General features: G+C 45.8%; 1 protein-coding gene across 2 annotated transcripts; it reads right to left on the minus strand.

Moving 5' to 3' along the window:
• Positions 1-10,799: 10,799 nt before the first annotated feature.
• On the minus strand, positions 10,800-21,269 carry SNRPB (small nuclear ribonucleoprotein polypeptides B and B1). Of its 2 annotated transcripts, none has more exons than XM_019462735.2 (7): positions 21,140-21,269; positions 17,943-18,094; positions 15,158-15,269; positions 12,940-13,092; positions 12,258-12,396; positions 11,814-11,939; positions 10,800-10,949 (listed from the first exon to the last, which is right to left on the minus strand). In XM_019462735.2, the coding sequence occupies exons 1-7, from the start codon at positions 21,140-21,142 to the stop codon at positions 10,912-10,914; spliced, it is 723 nt and encodes a 240-aa protein (XP_019318280.1). In that variant the 5' UTR covers positions 21,143-21,269; the 3' UTR covers positions 10,800-10,911. The 2 variants fall into 2 exon arrangements, with proteins under 2 accessions (XP_019318280.1, XP_019318281.1); XM_019462736.2 differs by having other exon boundaries at positions 10,800-11,081.
• Positions 21,270-21,954: the final 685 nt, after the last annotated feature.

A 21,954-nucleotide genomic window follows, 5' to 3' on the forward strand; every position in this document is an offset into this window, starting at 1 on the left:
AAGGGAGAACAGATTAGTGGTTGCCTGAAGTTAAGGAGGACTGAAGGCAAGAGAGAGTCAATGTGGCTATAACAGGGCAACACAAGCATCCCCATGATGATTCGAATGTGGACTCTCTGAACTCTGTCACCGCCAGTATCCTAGTTGGGATGCCGTCCTATAGTTTTGCAAGATGTTACCTTTGGGGCAAACTGGCTAAAGAGTACCTGGGATCTTTCTGTGTTGTTTCTTACGACTGCACGTGAATTATTATTATCTCAAAATAAAAAGTTTAATTAAAAAAAATTAATGGATAGAGGTTTGCTTTATTGTGTAGCATATCGTCCACTCTCAAGAATGTTACCATGTGCTTGAGAAGGAGGTGTATTCCGGGGGGCGCCTGGCAGGCTCAGTCAGTTAAAGTGTCCGACTCTCGGTTTCAGCTCAGGTCATGATCTCACGGTTCGTGGGTGCGAGCCCCACATCGGGCTCTGTGCTGGCAGCGAGGAGCCTCCTTCGGATTCTCTCTCTCTCCCTCTCTCTCTGCCCCTCCAGCTCTCTCTCTCTCAAAATACATAAACTTAACCAAAAAACAACTGTGTATTCTGTTGTTGTTGGACAGGGTGTCCTATAGATCTGTTAGGCCAGTGAATTGATAAGAGCAGCTTTGAAGTCTTTGCTCAGAGATTGTGTGTATTGACTGTTGTTGTTGTTTTTTTACCCCTGGGCGGGGGGGGGGGGGGTGGGGGGGGGTGGGGGGGGGGTGGAGAAGGGAGGTCACATTTTCCTAGCTTGTGTGTGTGTGTGTGTGTGTGTGTGTGCGCGCGCACACACGCGCGTTGTAGGTCTTACAATTTTTACGGGAGACCAGACATTTTACATCAGATAATGCTCTCACATTGAATTCTGATCCCTCCCAGGAGAGGCAATTGTTACCGCTGTTTATTTGCTTCTTTGTGTCCTTGATGTGTTTGCCTGGATTCATCCTATGAAGTCTATTTCCCTTGCATTGTGTGGTGACTGATTTCTCCACTTAGAGTTTGGGGGTGTTGTGTTTTTGATCCTTGTTTTTAAGTCTGACTTCTTAGAGGTCATCCCTGGGTCAGCAGATTAGTCAAGAGCTTGCGCTGAAACACCTTGAGCCACCTTGAGCGGAAGGGCTCCTAGTCTTTGCTAATGAATCTGTGGGTCGTTTCAGGAATGCAAAATTCAGGCAGTTTACAAGTGGGCCCCATCTTTTAAGTTCTGTGTTTACAACACCTCAGGGTCAACCAGCAGGGAACAGCTGGCCAGTGTGCCCTCTGATCTCCCTTTAGGTGCTCACAGCCTTGGGTATGACCTCAGCCTTCCAGCCCACAAGGGATTTAAGTAGGATCTTAATCAAGACCCACTCTGGCTGCCTCCTTCCCAGATATCCATTGTTAATTTTTTTTTTTAATTTTTTAATGTTTATTTTTGAGAGAGAGAGAGAACATGAGCAGGGGAGGGGTTAGAGAGAGAGGAGACACAGAATCCGAAGCAGGCTCCAGGCTCTGAGCTGTCAGCAACAGAGACCAACTTGGGCTCATACCCATGAGCCATAAGCTCATGGCCTGAGCCGATGTCGGTGACCTAACTGACTAAGCCACCCAGGTGCCCCTCGTTGTTAAACTTCTGGTCTACCAGTCTGCTGTTTGCCCCAACCAGTATGGACGTCACGTCTTAGACTGTGACGTGGGCCTTGCCTGATAGTTTGCCACTGATCTTGCTGTTGGGTTTGAGATCAACCCCGAGCATGTAGTTTTCTGCCCTTTTCTACAAAAAAATCTGGCCCTTTCACCCTTAGAGCTGCAATCCTCATGACCTGCCTCGCCCCAGTAGGACCACAGAGCTGGGGGTAGGGAGACCAGCTGCTCTGAGCTGAAATGCCGTGGATTCCCGTTGATTTTGCCGTCGTTTGCTAGATTTTCTTAAATAAATGCTTCTCAGTTTGTGTCTATTTTAACGCATCCAAAACCGAATCCCTGATTCCCATCGCCTCCCACGGCAGATGGGAACTCCCTCCTTACAGCCTTTCAGGTCAAAAACCCTTTGGAATTATTCTTTACCCGTTTTTCCCTCTCGTCTCATGACATCCAAGGCAAATCCTGTCAGCTCCACCTTCGAAAGGTCCAGAATTCATATGCCTTTTGACTCCACCACCAAAAGCCTACTCAGATCCCAGCCGAGGCCATTTTTTGCTTAGAATATTACCGTCACCTTCCCGCTTGGTTTCCCTGCCTCTGCTCCTGCTTGCCTTCTCTCCTTCCTCCCCGAGGCCATCAGGGGAGCTTTCCAAATCTAAGTCACATCTTGTCATCCCTTTGTTCATACCCCCTCTATGGGCGCCCCATCTCACACAGAGTGAAAGCAAGGGTCCTCTGGCGCCCCCTTGGCTGCTCTCTGGCTTCTCCTATCATTCTCGTACTTACCACTCCTCCAGAGCCAGAGTCCATGGATCAGTCAGGATCTACCATGATGAATCTGTATGGGGAAAGTATAATATAAAGAATTAATGACTCTAATGAGGGGTGGAGTAATTGGAGATTGGCTAATAAGAAATAAAGAGCCCTCCAGGGGCACTTGGGTGGCTCAGTCGGTTAAGCGTCCGACTTCAGCTCAGGTCACGATCTCGCGATCCATGAGTTCGAGCCCCGCGTCGGGCTCTGGGCTGATGGCTCAGAGCCTGGAGCCTGCTTCTGATTCTGTGTCTCCCTCTCTCTCTGCCCCTCCCCCGTTCATGCTCTGTCTCTCTCTGTCTCAAAAATAAACTTAAAAAAAATTTTTTTTTAAATTAAAAAAAAAAAAAAAGAAAAAAAGAAAGAGCCCTCCAAAGAATTCAGGAATTTCATATTTAACAAGCGGCTGCTAGCCCCAGGGTGGAGAGAGCCCCAGGAAGAGCCCACTACCCACCCCCCCAACGCCCCACCCCCGCCAACAAGGTCGAGATCACGTCTACTGGGGAGAATATGCTATGGCTGAACATTGGCAGAGAAGTCCCTGTGGTGCTTCACTAGTGGAAGTTGCTGGAAATCTGCCCTCTCCGGGTGCAAGGGAGAGCCATTCATGGTGAGGTATCTCCCTCGAAATGCTCTTACAAAACCGCCCAAGAAAGGTGCCTGGGGAGACTGCTGGTCACGGGGTGCTTGCTGATGGCCGGTGCATTGCAGGCGCCAGTGCTAACAAAGCCATCTTCCCTGCGGAAGCCTGGTGCTGCCGAGACCACCGGGGCTGTGGGAGCCGGGCCCTGGGGAAGCAACGGAAACTGCAGAAGCCCACCGAGAGCACGCCAGAAGCGAGAAAGCAAGCCCTCTCCATCCTGCAGTGTCTCTCCGGCGCCCTCTACTGACAAAGGTGGGTTTGGAGCTGAGATGGAATAAATTTGTAACTGGGGCTGTGCCCTTCTTGACATTTTCTGAAAAATACAGAGCGCTCCGACCTCAGTGCCTTGGCAGTCGCTGTACCAGCCACCTGGAACCCTTAGGGTCCATCCCCAACCAACACCTACCAGGTTGCCCCCTTATTCTAACAGGTTTCTGCTCAAACTGCTCTTTCTCAGAAGACAGTCCCTGACCACCCTAATGAAATAGTACCATGTTCACAGCACTTTGCATCTCCCTTTCTGATTTGTTTTCCTCCGTAGCAATTGTTGCCATTGGACATAATTTACTTACATGTTTATTATTTAGTGTCCATCTCCCTCTTGGAGAATGTAAGTCCATCAAGTACAGAGAATTCTCCTATTTTGTTCATTCTTATACCCAGCAGAGTTGAATAGAACAGTGCCTAGTACATAGGAGGCATGCAGTAAATACTTATTGAATGAATGAATGAATGAATGAATGATAGTAAATCAGAAACATACAGAAAGAGGGGCACCTGGGTGGCTCAGTCGGTTGAGCGTCGGACTTCAGCTCTGGTTATGACCTCATGGCTTGTGAGTTCGAGCCTCATGTCAGGCCCTGTGCTGACAGCTCAGAGCCTGGAACCTGCTTCAGATTCTGTGTCTCCTTCTCTCTGCCCCTCCCCCACTTGTGCTCTGTCTCTCAAAAATAAATAAATGTAAAAAAAAAAAAAAAAAAAAAAAACATACAGAAAGAGTAGGGAAAATACCAGCCAGAGTCTCCTCGCCTAGACACTACCACAGTTAGCACAGTGGGAAGCTTCCTTTCACATTTTCCCCCAATGAAAATTTCATTTTAATTTTTATAGGGGCTTAACATGCATACAAAAATGTATTTATATCAAAAGTGTGCAGCATTGCTGCATTTTCACAAACAACCCACTTAGGTAACCGGCGCCCAGATCAAGAAATTGAATATTCCCAGCACCCTAGAAGCTCCCTTTGTGTCCCCTCCCGGAGTAACCATAATCCTAAATTGTGGAAGCAAAGATTAGTGTTTGTGCTTTATATGAATGGAATTGCACATATGTATCTTTTATTTGGCCCTGACTCCTGTCCCTTGACATTTCGTATAGAAGATTCATCTATATTGCTGCGAATTGTTGTAGATCTGTCATATTCTTTGATGTGCAATATTGCACGGTGTGGGTATACTGCAATTTATCTTTCCTATCTTTCAAACTGTATACTACAATTTATCCCTCTTACTGTCGATGGATAGTTAGGTGGTTTCCAGTTTGGGCTATTATGTATGAATAGGGTTGCTATCTATCTACATTCTTGTGTATTTCTTTTTGTGAGCATATGCCAGCATTTCTGTTGGGTACACATCTACGAGTGGAAATGCTGGATCATAGAACATGCATATGTTCAGCTTTACCAGCCAGCCTCCCCACCCCACACCCCAGGGACATTCTCTTTCCTTCATGTCAACAAGCATTCCCTGACATAACACACGTGAAGCACCCAGCACTATGCAAGGCCCTCAATACAAGGCATTCTGGAAATGAGCATGTTCCTTCTTTGACTTCATGCAAAGCACTGTAGCTAATCCACCGGGATGAAAAAAACAAGCCACATCCTACATAAGAGTAGCCAAACCCTGTAACTATAGATCCCACTCCTGAAAAAAAATATTCTAGGGTTATATTCAAAAGAAAAAAATCCCTTTACAAAGTTAAAATCGAAAGACTCAAGAACAATACTAATGACAAGTATTTACCGGCTTCCTTTGTGCTAACCTTATTATGTATATTATATAACCTCGTCTAATCTTCAGTGAGGTGCTGTTCCATCACCCTGTAATACAAAGTCCAATTTCATTTTTTTATGTTTCACTGCTAACAGCTTTGAAGCCCACAAGAAAGCCTTTGGGCTCCCTCCCTTGGCACGTGTGGTCCCTCTCAAGGGACCCTCACCACAGCCCCACCCTGTAAGCACAATAAAATGGGACAGTCACCTCTCCTTGCTCTCTCAAGCCATTTTCACACCTGCTTAGGAGCCTGCCCGCTCTGCCACAAAAGCCACTTTATGTCAACAATAAAAATTTTCATATCCCCTTGATGCGTGTGTAGGGTCATCAGTCCCAGCTATTCAATCAAATTTGGATGGGAGGGGTGTCAATCCCCCCAGCAAGACAACACTGGCATTTTACAAATGAGGAAACCAGAGCCTAGAAAATTTACTTATCTTTCATTCATTCAACATGTGTTGAGTGCACAAAGCCATGGGAAACAACATGGATGAATTTCCTGCCCTCATTAGAGTGGGAAGAGTCTCTCACAAAAAAATAAATATATGAAAACATCACTATCCTTCCTTATAACTATTTACTAATTAAAACAAGCCTTTTTTTAAATTTATCAGATTGAACAAGATCTAACAATGTATCAACACACCACTTGGCAAGGATGTCAGAAACAGGCACCTGCCTACACTGTTACAAACGGTGCAAGATAACACAATTGGAGGGTTATTTATTTGGTGTATCTATCAGCATTTTAAGCGTATCCATTCTCTTCTTTGGTAAGTAATCTACTTTCAGGAATTTATACACACATACAGAGGCATGGCCCACAGCCAAAGAGGGGCAGGGCTTGACACTTCCTCCTTTGCTTAAATAAAGTGTAGTTTGTCTCCGTGTGGGTCTTTGTAGAAAATCAGAACAATACAGAAGATGAGGAAGAAAAAAGATCAACCCACAATCCCAGCACAGGTGCAAGACTGAGCTCAGACACTGGAGGCTCCCTTCCTGACAGAGCAATGCTGCCTCCTGGTGGATTTGTTTTTAAGTACATTCATTATTCGCCATTTTTAACTTTTAAAACGTACTGAATTTTTTTAATGAGGTAATGCGCTCACATGGTTCATAGTTTAAATGTTCTAAATGGTATACAGTGGGAACTTCCTTTCATGTCTGTTCCCCTGCAACTAGATTCCTTTCCCCACAGGCAACCTAACTGGCTGAGCCCAGTACATAGCTCCTCCAGAGGGTGTAGGCACACGCCCCCATTCAGTAAACGAGAACTTCCTTCGTTCTAGTGCCCGCCTTTGAATCATGAGTATTTCTCCTAAAAACTTACAAAATCCAAAGAGAAAGTATTTCTACACACAATATTCATTACTGCCTGGTTGTAGTCATGAAAAATCAGAGATAATATGAATTCCCAAAATAAGAAGGATCAGGTGACATCCATCCATCATCATTCTTAGGACTTAGGCAATAACAGGAAAACGTCTATCACAAAAGTTTTTTTAAAGACATACACAAAAGAGGAAATTGATAATTTAAGCTGCCTGGGTAGCTCAGCTGGTTGACTGTCCGACTCGATTTTGGCTCAGGTCATGATCCCAGGGTCATGGGATCCAGCCCCTCACTGGGCTCTAAGCAGAGCATGGAACCTGTATTGTATTCTTAGCCTGAGCTGGAAGGCATTCTCTCTCTCCCTCTGCTCCTCTCCCACACTGGCACTAAAATAAATAAATAAATAAATAAATAAATAAATAAATAAATAAAACCTACCACTTTGAAAAAATAAAGAAAAAGAAATGACCCCTTGGAAATAAAAAGAACACAATGATTTAACAACGATATACCATTTTCAGGAGTGTATTTCTTCTTAATGACAATTATCAATTCTCAGGAGGATTCTGTGAAAAGTGTAGTCGTGTGTTTTGGAACAGGGCAAATCAACTCGGGTTTTAAAAGTTAACGAAAACATCTGCAACCTTTGACTCAGAAACTCCTTTTGAATTACCTAAAAACAGAATGATCTTTATGCACAAGTACGATCATCATGTTATTTGACAGTGAAAACGCTAAATGTCCAGCTGCAAAGATCTGGTTAAGTAAACAGTGATATGTTCAGTGTTCCCTTAATGAGACACTAAAGTCATTATAATGTTTGCAAAGATCTGGAGATGTTCTGATGTTAAAACAAACAGAAAGTTGAGGCTATAGCAAGATCACAAAACCCAAGGAGGCAAAGATTCACGTTGAACATTAAGAGTGCTAGGACTATTTTTTCTACAGTCATTCTTAAATGAACACTTATACAATTAAATATTCTTAAAAGAAACCAGCAGAATATATAAACTATGGAATAGTATGCATATGGGTCTGACCAAGAATTTGGATGTAAACCCACAGCAAACCTGGTTTTACTCTGTTGTCTCTTTCAATCCTCAAGCCACAGACCAATTTACTAACTGAACTAATGTTAGAAAGGCTTAATACAAACACCAGAGCTGAGAAAAGCCTACAGGCAGGTCAAAATGTACATTCAATCCCAAACCTCTTTCACCACCAGAGACACAGGAATTATCTTCAAGAGAAAATAGTTGGAATACCCAGATGTCTGACTGCAGACTTTTTTTCTTTTTCTTGTTTAATAAATGGTTCCTAAGGATTTTTCTGCACAGAGCCACACAGACCATACTTCAAGAGGGTTTTATGGATTTTCAAGGATAGTTTTAAGCATCTAGTAGTTTTACTTTGCTAATTGCTTGGCAATGCGTGACTCTATATAATTTTTCCTTTGTTGAAGAAAATGTTTTTTGTGTGTGGTAAAATAAGAGTCTATGCCTTCCAGCTCAGGCTAAGAATACAAAACCCTTCTGGGTCATACCTGGTAGGCAAATGGGAAGCTAGCCAGGGGAGGGGGGGTGGGTGCCTCAGCATTGCTTTGCAGTTTGTGCAACTCAGGGTATAGGTTCCGGTGACATTGTCTGAGCCAGCCACTGAGTTTTCTGCCAAAATCTACTGCCAAGCACCTTACTCCTCGGCCTTTTCCTCTGCTAACATATCCCGCCCACAACAAAAAGCCTTGGTAAACTCTCCACAAAGAAACTGTCTCTTCCTTCCTTTTTAATTCAGGCAACATTCACCCAACATTAACAATTAACCACTTTAATGTGACCATTAGAAGCCGACTGTATTTAGTTGCATTCACTATGTTGTGCAATAACCAGCCATCTCTAGTTTCAAAACCTTTTCATCACCAGGTAGAAACACCCCATATCCACTAAGCAATCAATCTCTATTTCCCTTGGCCCCATCCCTACGCCCTGGTAGCTTCTAATCTGCTGCCTCTGTGATCTTACCTATTTTGGACATTTCAAATAAAAGGAATCTTATAACGTGTCCTTTTGATTCTGGCTTCTTTCTCTTTGCTCAATGTTTTTGAGATTCATCCAAATAGTTCGTATCAATACTTACATTTCTTTTATGGCTGAATAATATTTTATTGAACGTAATATCCCACAGTTTGTTTCTCCACTCATCCATCGACGGACCGTTGAGTTGTTTCCGCTTTGTGGCTATTATGATTCATGTACTGTAAACATTCACATACAAGTTTCTGTGTTGACATCTATTTTCATTTCTCTTGGGTATATACTTAGGAGTGGGATTGCCGGATCATATGGTATTTCTATGTTTAACTTTTTGACGAACCGCCAAACTGTTTTCTACTCTGGCTGCACCATTTTGTTTTGCCAGCAGAGCACAAGCGTTCATTTTCCCCCCATCCTCCCCAGCTCCACCTCTGGCCCTTTTTCTCCATGAAGGCCATCCAGTGGGTATGAAATGGTAGCTCATTGTGGTGTTAATCTGCATCTCTTTAATAACCAAGAATGTTAACTGTCCTTTTCCAATGCCTGTTATCCATTTGTATATAGATCTTGTTTGAAGAAATGGCCATTCCTTTGCTTTTAAATTGGGCGGTCTATCTTTTTACTGTTGAGTCGTAAACGTTCCTTACAGAGTCTGGATATTAAACCCAAGTCAGACCTAGGATTTGCGAATATTTTCTCCCCTTCTACAGACTGCCTTATCGCATTCTTGATACTATCCTTTGATGCACAAGAGTTGTTCTTTTGATATCAAATCGAAGAAACCATCACCAGACCCCAGGTCAAGATTTACCTGTTTTCTTCTAGTAGGTTTATAGTTTTAGCTCCTACAGACTGTTGATCCATTTTGAGTTAATGAGTGACATGCGGAGTGAGGCAGAGGTCTAACTTCATTCTTCTGCGTTGGTTATCCAATTGTCCCAGCACTGTTTGTTGGAGACTTCTTATACCAGCCGTGCACGCAAGGGTTTGTTTCTGGATTCTCAATTCTATTCCATTAGTCTGTATGTCTATTCTTATGCCAGTACCGCACTGCTTGGATTACTGAAGCTTTGTACTAGGTTTTACAATCAGACATCAACTTTGAGCATTTTTCAAGATCATTTTTGCTAATTAGGGCCTCTTCCTTATAGCTTCATGCGAACTCCAGGATCCGCTTCTGTTCCTGAAAGAAACAAACAGAAAGAAGCCATTGGAATTTTGACAGATACAGCACTTGAATCTGTGGACCACTTTGGAGAGTATTGCCATTTTAACAATATCAAGTCTTCCAAGTGGACCTTTCATTCTATATCCTTACCTAATTGCTGTGGCTGTAACCTCCAAGACAATGTTGAACAGCAGTGTTAAAAGCGGGCACGCTTACTGGTTCCTTCCACTAAAGGGAGAGTTTTCACTCCTATTCTGTTGGCTGTAGGTTTTTCAAATAAACCCGTCTATGTTTACAAAGTTCCTTTCTATTCCTAATTTGCGGAGTGTCTTTATCACGCGTGTCAGAATTTTGTCAAATGTTTTTTTCCCCATCTATTGACGTTAACGATTAGGGACTTTTTTCTTCTATTAATGTGGGGTATTCTATGGTGTGTGTGTTGAACCACCCTCACGTTCCTGAAGAAATTCCTAACACCCCAGTAGTGCATCACCTTTTTTCTTCAAGGGCTCCTTTGCATCTAGAATCGTCTTCCCCCAGACAGTAACCTAAGAGTAGCGTCCACTTCCTATTTCTGTAACCTCAAAGCTTGATGTACTAAGCACTACAGTACTGCTCAGTGACCATCAACTGAACATGGACTCTAGGCGGAAGAAATCACGGAGCCCCACGACTTAGGCTATATGCCCGTGTGACGGTGGGAGAGTCATACCAATACTGTTCCTCTTCCAGTGGGATTGTTTTTCATTTTTACTACTTGCCTCCTACCTTATCATATAAAAATGAATATAATCTCAAGTAATGCACAAGAGGCTATCAAGGAGTGCCTTCCAAAAAGGATCTGCCAACTCACAACTGTCGCCAAGGGTACGTGAGTGTTTACTTCAACAAACTCATTTTGCCAGTCTGATACATGGAAATGCTCGCAGTTCAATGTTGCTAATTCTCTCAGTAGGAGAGAGGTTTGTGCTTCTCTGCAAATGCGCTGTAAAATATTTCATAAGGGAAGCAGCAGAGATTAGGGCTAGCTTTCCCAAGGCAACCTTTCCTGACTCTATTAACTACCCAATATAACAAAGGCTTTCTAAAATTGAACAGACACACCAGACGCGTTCATAATATTCTTAAGAGTTTATTATAAACTAGTTTCACAGGCCACAAGGAAGTAAAAGGACTATGTACAGCCTTACGGGAAACAGGCAGGGAGCTGAGGAGGGCCAAGATGAGTCTAGGGCCTTGGTGGGCGCATTCCCGGGGGAGGGGGCCCTGAAAGGGAAACCAGACAATCCCGTGAGACTCCGAGAACAACGGCATAACAAACAAACAGGTCTGTGGTAATCGGGCCCACGCCTCTGTGGAGCTACTTCCGTAACTCTGTGGCCAAGGGTCAAAGAAGGCCTGAAGTAAGAGTAAGAAGTTTAGTCAGTGCCTGATCTGCAACTCAAATCCCCAGCCCCACCCCAGCCTCCCACACCCTGCAGTTACCCGGTGATCAGAGGGACATATACAACATATATGCTAACTAGGGACTTCTCTGGGACAGACTGGGTTCCTAGGCTTATAAAACCCATCAACAAAAAACCTGAACTAGAGACACAGGGGTCAACCAGTGTGGCTGTGGGTTATCTTTGAGACCACTATGGCTTGCTGCAAAGAACACCAATCTGGGAGCCAGGACACTAAGCTCTCGGGGCCCATTTCCTTATCTATAAAGTGAGAGGACGAGTCTGTCAGCATTTCTCAAATTGGAGTTAGAGAGATATACGTAGTAAGTAGTATGGCAAGCTCTTCATTACCAGACATTGTCAAGCCAAAGGACACAGGACAATCCCATGACCTTTGCGGGGGACTCTCAGAATGCACGATCGCACAGTGCCCTGAGAACACCACCGTGGCACTGAGAAGTGCCCGGGTGCAGGACTGCCCTAACTGCTCTAAGAGGGAGGGAAGGCCAATTTCAGAACTACTTTTCCCCTCCTCCCTTGCTGGACAAAGCTGCCCTCTAAGAGTGCATATCCTTAGGCTTAAGGCCTGAAAGCCCAGAGGGTACGGTCAAAAGGCAACCTTCCTTCCATTCCCCATCCCAACATGCTCTCTAAGGAAGTCCAAATCACTGCTATTGGCACTTACCTCGCATCCCCGGGGGAGGGGGCCGCATCCCCGGAGGGGGCATGCCCATCGGAGTTCCCCGTCCAGGGGGGATCCCCATCGGGGGACCCATGGGAGGCCTCATGCCAGGTGGTGGGCCCATCATGCCTACGAGAGAAAAGCCCCAAGAACACAGCTCAAGTGTCTGTCTTGAAAAGGTAGCAGGGAACGTAACAAAACTGTCCACCAAGTTCTGAGGATGGACCATTCTACCCTCCCAGTCTCTGGGCCTTGAGCCAAAGAGGTGGGGCTCCCCATGGCTCCTGTCCAGCTAGTTCCGTGGTCAGTCAGTCAAGGCTGGATCTCAGAGTAATCCTGCTTAATTACACAAACTCATCACCAGTTTCAGTCAACGTTATGTCTCATCACGAATCCAGCGCAGGCACCTTCCATCAATTAGCAGGGGTCTCCTTACAGGCTTCTCACCTGGAGGGGGTGCCCCTCGGCCCATAGGTGGGGGAGGACCCCCACGGCCGGGTGGATACTGGGTTGGGGCCCCTGCAATACTGGCTGTGGCGGCGGCAGCAGCAGCAGCCACAGTGCCTCTTCCTTGCGGGGTCATCACCTAAGAGGACACAGGATCGGGGTCAGGCAGAACAGCAGAAGGCAATGCAACATCCCACTCTCCTGCCCCCAACGTGGTTAAGACGGAGCCGACACCCAATCGATCCCCCACGCTGCAACTCCCGGCATCAGGCTATCTGAAACCACCTGCCAGAGAAGATCAAGTCTGAATGCTCAATTCCCACCTTCTAGACCGGAGTTGAGGAGGCCCACTCCAAATCAGAGAAGGCAACTGCATTTTCAAGTATGACGGATAACCGGTTGTAAGAGAGCATTCCCTCACATGCTGTGGTGGAAACATTCTGCCCCAATGTGGTCGGCCAAAATACCTTTCATGCATCTCTTTACTTCAGTAGCATCAACGTTAATTTACAACGTTCGGTTTCCCTTCTCACGGGAGTCTGGGACTACATACGAAGGACAATGAGATACTGACAGCCTGAAAGTCACAGGTTGGTCCTTCTGGACTCTTCCCGAACTGTGGGGCCCCTCTCCGTCCTTCATTTTAACCACGAGAAGTCGGTGCCCTTCCCCAACCCCTTACCTGTTGCGACGGCCCACCAACCCCTCGGACTGGCCCGGCAAGTCCTGCGGGAGCCTGCGGCATTGGAACACCAGCTGGGATTCCTCTGCCGGCCGCCCTGCCAATCCCTGGGCCCCCGGCAGCTCCAGCAAGTGGCACTCGGGCAATGCCAGTCTAAAAAATAAAGAAATATGCTAAAATGCTTAGGGCCTAGAGAATCCGTGCACTTTGGAACACCACTGCCAAGAGAGGCCCTCAGATTCATAGGACATCAAACCAAACAGCTTAAAAATACTACCTAGCCACCCACATGTTAATGACATTCCTCTTCCATCCAAGATCATGTGCCTAGCTGTCACCCCTGCGCAGGCTAGAGAAACTTAAGAGTAAGTCAAGAGAAAACACACCACAACTCAACCTACGTGCATTCCTATGAAAATTAAACCAACAAAGGGCCAGGGCTCCATTCAGAAGGGTATATACCACAGGGGCTCCTGGGTGGCTCAGCTAGTTGAGCGCGTGACTCTTGATTTCGGCTCAGGTCATGATCCCGGGGTCATGGGATCGAGCCCTGTGTCGGGCTCCATGGGGAGTGTGGAGCCTGTTTGAGATTCTCCCTCTCCCTCTCTCTGTCCCTCTCCCCTGCCTGCTGGCACACCCTAAAATATAATAAAATTAAAATTACAAATATTTAAAAAAAAAAAAAAAGGGGGTATAGTAGTCAAGAGCACTGGATCTGGCATCAAAGAGAAATGAAGTCCAGTCCCAGCTCTGATTCTCACCTAGCAGGTGACAGTGGGCAAGTAATCCCACAGTTCTGGGGCTGTTTCCTCACCTGTAAATGATGGGGTTATAACAAAACCGGATGCAGTCATGAAGATTTAGAATGAGTAGCAACTTCTACTGGAAACAGACACCAGGAGTTACGAATACAGACATACGCTTCAACCAAAAAATGTGATAAACCCCTTGCAGGCATTTATAATTGGAAAGGCTCCCTATTCCCTTTGGATTCAATGTATGAGTCCAAAAAAGACAGAAATGACTAGGGGGCACCTGGGTGGCTCAGATGGTTAAGCATCAACTCCGGATTTCCGCTCAGGTCATGATCTCAAAGTTGGGGAGTTCGACCCCTGGGGGATCCGCTCTCTCCCTCTCAAAATAAACTAAATACACATTAAAAAAGAGAGAGGGAGATGACTAGGATAACTACTCTGTCCTCACTTAAGGGAATATTTTTAAGTCATTAACATGCCTTTTAAAAAGCATACAGCAGGGGAGCCTGGGTGGCTCAGTCAGTTAAGAGTCCGACTCGAGTTCAGCTTAGGTCATGAACTCACAGTTCAACCTCTGTGCTGAGTGTGGAGCCTGCTTGGGATTCTCTCTCTCCCTCTCTCTGTGTCCCTCCCCCATTCTCTCTCTCAAAATAAACAAACTTAAAAGAAAAAGAAAAAAATACAGCAATCAGAAGAATGTTTACGTTAAGTGAAAAAGCAGAACACAGTATTACACACATATTATGTGTTAAAAAAAAAAAAAAACATGTACACGGACAAAAATAAGAAAAATTATTTCTTTGACGACAATGTCTTAAAACGAAAACAAGAAAACTTGGTTAGATGCTCTAAAGTCTAGTCTATTTCTAAGTACAGGCTGGTGTTTACAGAACCAAGATTGCCTGGGATCAAATGCCAGCCTCACCACTTAATGGCTGAGACACCTTGGGCAAGTTGCTAACCCCAGTTTGTTTTATCTTAAGTGGGAATGATTCATCTCAAAAAACGGCTTACGAGAAGTGGCTAAAATACTGAAGTGCTTCGCACAGCAGATGTTTCATAAATGTTAACTAGTTTTCTCCAACTGTACAAAATATATACATTCTGCTGTTTGGAGTTAGGACTTTTTACTGTCCAGCTAGACTGCCATCACATTAAGAACTGACCAGATGGCCTTAAGTGCCTTTTGTCCTGACTCACTCTGTACATCAACTGAGGAAGAAGAGAGGCTTTAAAGTTGGAAACCCTCAAATTCTAGTTCCCCATCGCTACTTCCTACTTAGAGGGTAACCTCTTGGAGATTCTACTGTCTGTAAAAGGAGGACAAAAATCTGAGGATGCCTGTGAATTATGCAATGAAATGCAGAGAAGCTAAGGCAGAGCCTGGCTCACAGCAGGGGCTCCCTTCTCCAAGGCTTCCTGGCCTTGCTTGCACTGGCGCGCTCGGCTCTACGCTGACTTACATCTTTGGGAGGAGGTCCCTCTACAGTCATGGAGACTAGGTTCTCCCCGCGAAGCAGCACCAGACCGAGGACTCGCTTCTCTTCTCTTTCTGCTTGCTTTGAGTTCTTTGGCCTGGGGATGGGTTTAGGGAAAGAAACAAAAAAAGTAAGCATCAGAAAGGGGGTAAAGCTCCCGTTCACCTGCCTAGGGGCCTCCAAGATTTTTACACTGTATCTCCCGACAAATGGTACAAAAACTTTCTCTAAAGCAACTCCTCTGCACAGTCCTCACAGGCTGACTCATAACCCCTTAGGTGGCTGTCTCCCACGCCAAGAGGAAGCACTGGCCAAGAGATAGGACAAGAGTTAAGAAAGCCCAGCCCTGGCTCAAATGTTACTCTGTAACCATGGTGAAGGTCTTTCCTCAGTCCACTCTTCTTTGCCATTACCCTATTCCCTCCCTTCAGCTTAAGGCCTCGTCTGTGTGAAGAGGCAGCCTGAACAACTCCAGTCGACCGAATCCCAGTCAGCCCTCTTGCGCGCAAGCCTCCTTCCGCCACCAAGTCAACCCCGCAGAACTATTAACTCCATCCCTCAGGTCACCTCAGAAGTAGAAGAAAGGAAAAATAACTTCATAGAAGTTACACCTCTATCCTCAAAGCACAAAAACAGTTCCAATGCAACAACCAGAAAAGGATGAACAAAATATACCGCTGACCCTTGAACAACCCGGGTCTAAACCGTGCGGGGCCACTTAGATGCGGATTTTTTCTGATACAGTGCTATAAATTTATTTTCTCTTCCTTATGATTTTTAAAAACGTTTCTTTTACTTTACTGTAGGAATACAGTATATACAAAACAGAACACACTAATTACATGCCAATCAAACGTTTATCTTGTTGGTAAGGCTTCCTGGCCAACAGTAGACTAGTAGTTCAGTTTGGGAGAAGTCAAGAGTTACACGTGGATTTTCAATGGTGTGGAGTCTGCACCCCAACTCCTGGGTTGTTCGAGGGTCAGCTGTAAATGTAAACTGGGAAATAAAATAACCATAACAAGACAGGGGAAGGGAAGAAAAAGCCAAAACCAATATCCTAAGAATAAAGGAAAGACAAAATGCCTGGATTTTTAAAAGCTTAAAGGTTTCTGGGGCGCCAGGGTGGCTCAGTCGGTTAAGCGCCCGACTCTTGGTTTTAGCTCAAATCATGACGTCACGGTTTATGAGGTCAAGCCGCACACAGGGCTCCGTGCTGACAGTGCAGAGCCTGCTTGGGATTCTCTCTCTCCCCCTCTCTCTGGCCCTCCCCCCCGTCACTCTGTCTCTCTGTCAAAAATAAATAAACTTAAAAAATTTTTTTTAATTAAAAAAAAACTTAAAGGTTTCCTTTTAATGATATTTTTTATATTAAATTAAGAGTTTTCTGGGGGTAGATAGTTCTTCCTTTTCTTTTGGGCCTATCTTTATTTTCTCTTTCTTTTTTTGTTTTTTTTTTTTTTTTTTTACTAAAAACATGTATTGTTCTTTCATAAAAAAAAAAAAAAAAAAAAAGAAACAAACCTTTCTGGGTATTTAAATTTTTCCTCATATACTTTTATGTATTTTTAAAATCTATCTTCTAATACACATTTTTTAATTATCAGAATAATTTCATTTAAAAAAATTAAAAGATGGAGGGCCTGGGTGGCTCAGTCGGTTGAGTGTCCAACTTCAGCTCAGGTCATGGTCTCGCGGCCTGTGAGTTCGAGCCCCGCATCGGGCTCTGTGCTGACAGCTCAGAGCCTGGAGCCTGCTTCGGATTCTGTGTCTCCTCTCTCTGCCCCTCCCCCACTTGTGCTCTGTCTCTATCAAAAATAAGTAAATGTAAAAAAAAAAAAAAAAAAAAAAAAATTTTTTTTTTTTTTTTTTTTTTTAATTTAAAAAAATAAATAAATAAAAGACAGAAGAGACCATTTGGAATAGTTCTACACTGATCTGCTGGCCCCTCTCTACTGTGTCCCTGGCACTTGGCCATCCTTATTGCACTGTATCCTGTACTTCTTGACCTCTTGCCACAAAAAGAAAACAACAGCCCCAAGGGGAATCAAAAGGAAATCACAGCCACCGACAACCTAATATGGACCACTGCATGGGGCAGAAGAGAGCTGACTGATCATGGAAGTCACATAACCTCTTTGGGCCTCAAGATGCCTCGAATGCAATATGCACGACAAGCTGGCCCACGTCTTTTAAGAGGCCAGAAGCTCAAGATCTGTGAGGCGTGGGACAAGGGAGCTATCCAATTGCATACGGAATTGTAGAAAAGTAGAAAAGATCTGATTGTGTCTATAAACGCCAACAAAAATCACTGGCCCCAAACCCACACGGGAAGCTGAGCACTTACCCTGAAGAGGGTCAGAGGCTTCTTAAAGCAGTTTCAGACCAGGCTGCATTGGGAGAGCCCTTTAGGCTACAGCTTTACAAATAGGCAATGAGGCCAGAAAATCAAGCTCTCCCCCCTCACACACCTGTGGGGAGAACATGAGAGCCCTTTACCCCAGTACCCAGGGGCACACACAGTCAGAGAAACAAAAAGCCTAGCAGCCCTCCTTACAACGTGTACTCCGCTAGAACTAGAGAGCGAGGCTTGCTGGGCTAAGGAAGATTTCTTGGAGTCCAACGTCCCCATTTAAATCTGCCCTCTAACGCAGGAGAGCAGACCAAGGAACCAGCTACAGCTACATCGACCACCTGTCGCTTGGCCCACCCACCCGCTCCACTTCCCTCGCAACTCACATCCCACCCCCCCGTGCGGCCCACTTCTCACTTGATCTTCCTGAACTCATCACAGTCACAGAGGATCAAGTTCATGTGCTTGTCAAAAGCCTTGAAGGTGCCAATGAAGATGCGGCCGTCTTGCAGGATGCACCTCATCCTGTAGTCGATGTGCTGCAGCATCTTGCTGCTCTTGCCCACGGTCTGTAAGGAGAAAGCAACGGGATGAGAGGCCAGCTCTCTTGGACCTATATATCCCCGGCGCTTCCTAAAACCTGCAGCTGTGACTTTCTTTTCCACCAGGCTATCTTGCTCCGTCGAGACTTAGCTCTGTCTTCCAGCCACAGCCCTCCCCTGGGAATTCCCCCGCATCACCCTGTGCTCAGCCCTAACTTCTGCCCACTTCCCGGTTACTCCCTGCCCTTAAAATAAATCTTTTTCTTTTTCTTTTCTTTTTTTTTATTATTTTTTTTAACATTTATTTATTTTTGAGACAGAGCATGAACGGGGGAGGGGCAGAGAGAGAGGGAGACACAGAATCCGAAACAGGCTCCAGGCTCTAGGCTCTGAACTGTCAGCACAGAGCCCGATGCGGGCTCGAACTCACAGACTGTGAGATCATGACCTGAGCCAAAGTCGGATGCTCAACCGACCGAGCCACCCAGACGCCCCAAAATAAATCTTTTAAAAAAAAAAAAAATAAATAAATCATCTTTACTTTCATTCAATTTTTTTTGAATGTTTATGATTTATTATTTTTGAGACAGACAGAGAGAGAGACAGAATCGGAAGCAGGCTCCAGGCCCTGAGCTGTCAGCACAGAGCCCGATGCGGGGTTCGAACCCACGGGCCACGAGATCATGACCTGAGCCGAAGTCGGACATCTAACTGACTGAACCACCCAGACGCCCCTAAAATCATCTCTTTTTTTAGGAACAGGCATATTACAATTGCCTATGTCTATGCTGTGTCAGTATCAGGGGTGAGGGTGAAAAGTACCTCCAAATGAATCCAGCACTCCCCTCCACCAAATTAGCCATCTGCCACTGTGCAGATTATATGTGTGTGACTCCAGTGCCGTGGAACACCCACAGCCCGTTTAAAAGACAGAGTAAAGGGACACCTGGGTGGCTCTGTCAGTTAAGCATCTGACTTCGGCTCAAGTCATGTTCTGCAGTCTGTGAGTTCAAGCCCCGCATCGGGCTCTGTGCTGACGGCTCAGAGCCTGGGGCCTGATTCAGATTCTGGGTCTCCCTCTCTCTCTGCCCCTTGCCTGCTCATACTCGGGGTGTCTCGGTCTCAAAAATAAACATTAAAAAAAAATTTTTTTTAATAAACAAATAAATAAATTAAAGACCAAGTAAAACAGGTGCTGGAATGATTGGCACTCAAATCCAATCAACGAGAAATCCGTCATCAGAAAGGAGATGATCAGCTTGGAGGCAAGAGGCATAGAATCTCTAAAGCAAAAACATGGGCGTGCCTCCAAGACTACCTTTAAGAGGGAGACCTTCTGGTGGTCAGGGCGCTAATCAGTTCGAACACATAATGGTCTTGAAGAATATAGAACTTGCTCTCACTTCTTTATTAATCCAACAACCTTTTTTACTTTGTAGCCCGGATTCCAATGTAGCTTTGCTAAGAGACAAAATAGATCTTGCAGAGCAAGTTGTCAGATGTCTTTGGCAGTTCTCGCTCTCTCTAGAAATAAACAACCTGGCATTTCGTTTGCAGATCAGTCTCCTGTCAGCCTGATTGGTGTGGGCCAGTCCTAACTCACCCAAGTGCCTTCTTTGTGGCAGGCACCGTGCTTGCTGTTCATCTCTGTGAGCTTGGACCAGAACAGGGTTTTGAGCCCACAAATGTATGGATCAGAACCTTGACTGACACCCTGGAGACCCTGGTTATGTGGTTTACTCTCCCTCAAACGACTATTTTAACCGGCTTGTAACTGCACAGCTTCTAGCCACACAGATCTGAACCTCTATGGTCTACCTTGTAATAGCTTAACGCTTCCTTGGTGCTCACTGTGTACCGGGCACTGTGACAAGCACTACACATCTCATTTAATTCGAGAAATCAGGACTGTTATTCCTATTTTACAGACAACAGCCACTGAAGCCAGGAGAGGATAAGCAGCTTGTCCTGTCTCACAGCCAGGAAGCCGGGTTGGAACCTAGACAGACTGAATCCAGTGCCCACTCTTCCAACCAATCCCACAAACAATTCCCTGCTTTCGGTTCCCCCCAAGTGTAACAGCTACAAAACACAGTGATCTTTCTGAACACAACTAAGTTTGTGTCATTTTGCTGGCTAAATCCTTGACTGGTATACCTCATCATCCACAGGATTGTATGTAACAGCACGTAAAATTCCTCCCGTCTTCTTCCTCTCTTCCTCCTTCAGAAACTTTCAATAGTGCTACCCTTCCTGCTTTGCTCTTGTAGTCCTTCCAAACTAGAATATTCCCTTCCATTTTCGTTGGGAAGACACTTCTAACAACGTCTAAGGGCTCTGCTCAGGAATCCTCTACTCCAGACGGCGTTCTTACCCCGCCCCTCCCTCGCCGTTACTTTTACGTAATGCCCAACTACCTATCTATCACTCTGGATTAGATTATCTGTGTCCCCACCGAGAAAGTGAACTGGGTGAAGGAAGGAAGCATTTCATTATGTAGCTCCAGGGCCTGAAAAGTCAGGCATACTTAAAACACAGACACGCTGAACAAACGAGCTGAATTCTTCCCCCCAAACATTGCCGTTCACCCTCCCAGTCACTCCTATCTACCGGACCCAAGCACTCTCTCTAGATTCGGCCACAAGTCTTCCCCACCTCTTTCCGCAACTCCTCCTCAGACCCCGTTTCACACGTCTGAGTCTCTCACCGGGTCTTTCCCACTCCTCCCGCGGCTCTAATGCCTGCTCCGAAACCCCAGACATGCATTTATTCTGCAAAAGTTTACTTCGTGCCTGCAGGAACCCAAGCACTGTGGCTACAGCGGCGTGGAGGGCCGGAGTGCTATCCTCGCCACCACCGAGCGACTCAGACCTCCGTTCCTCAGTTCCAGCCTTCCCCTCCCCCACCCTGCCGAATGGCCAAGGTCCGGGTCTCCCCTGCCCGGACGGGGCGGCCGCGGCCCGGGCCTTCACCGCCATGAACCCCCAACCCGTGACCTCCTCCCGATCAGTCGCGGCCCCCACTCCACAACAGACTCGGAAGTTCCCGCGCCCCCCGCCTGCGCCTCCTCACCATGGTGGCGGTTCTGATGGCTCCGATTCCCGCCGGATTCCCCTCGGCAGAGGCCTAGACGCCCGCCAGTAGTCCGCTTCCCGCCGCCGCTACCGGAAGAGCGGCCTCGTATAAAATGGGGTCGGGCGGAAGCTACTTCCGGTCCCTGCGCGGGCTCACGAGTTCCGGCCAAAAGGCGGAGCTGTGAGCAAGGAGCCCTCCGGGGCTTGGGGCGGGGCTTGGGGCGGGGCTAACGTCAAGCTGAACTTCGCGGAGATGTTTGGTCACCTTCCTAGTTTCAGTCCGTTCCTGAGATGCTCCTCCACACCTTCCTTTCTGTCCTCCACCCCATGTCCCGGCCCATTCTGTCTTGGTCCTCATCTCCCACCACTCTCCCTCGGCTCTCCTGAAGCCACCGCCCTTGCTTTTCTGTTAACTTGCTTGACGCGCTCCTACCTTAGCATGCTTGCGTTTGCTGTCGCCTCTGCCTGGAATGCTAGTCTTCCAGGTATGTGCACAACTTCACTTCCTTGAAGACTTAAGCTCAAATAACATTTTCCTACTGAGGACTTCCCTAGCCATCCTGTTGAAAACTGCAGCCTTCCCACCCATTCCTGCTTTACCTTTCTCCTTAACAATGATCCCTAATATACTATATATTTGTTATTTTTCCTCCCCATTAGAATGGAAATTCTGAGGGTACAGATTTTCCTTTGTGTATTTTTTGTTAGTGCAATGCCTAGAACACTGCTTAGCACAAAACAAGGGCTCAAAACATATTTGAATGAATGAATGAATGAATGAGTCAATCAACCAATCCCATCCAGTCCTGTGAC

This window comes from Panthera pardus, unplaced genomic scaffold, assembly GCF_024362965.1.
Source record: "Panthera pardus isolate Hobbes unplaced genomic scaffold, ASM2436296v1 HiC_scaffold_25, whole genome shotgun sequence".
NCBI classification, from domain to species: Eukaryota; Metazoa; Chordata; class Mammalia; order Carnivora; family Felidae; genus Panthera; species Panthera pardus.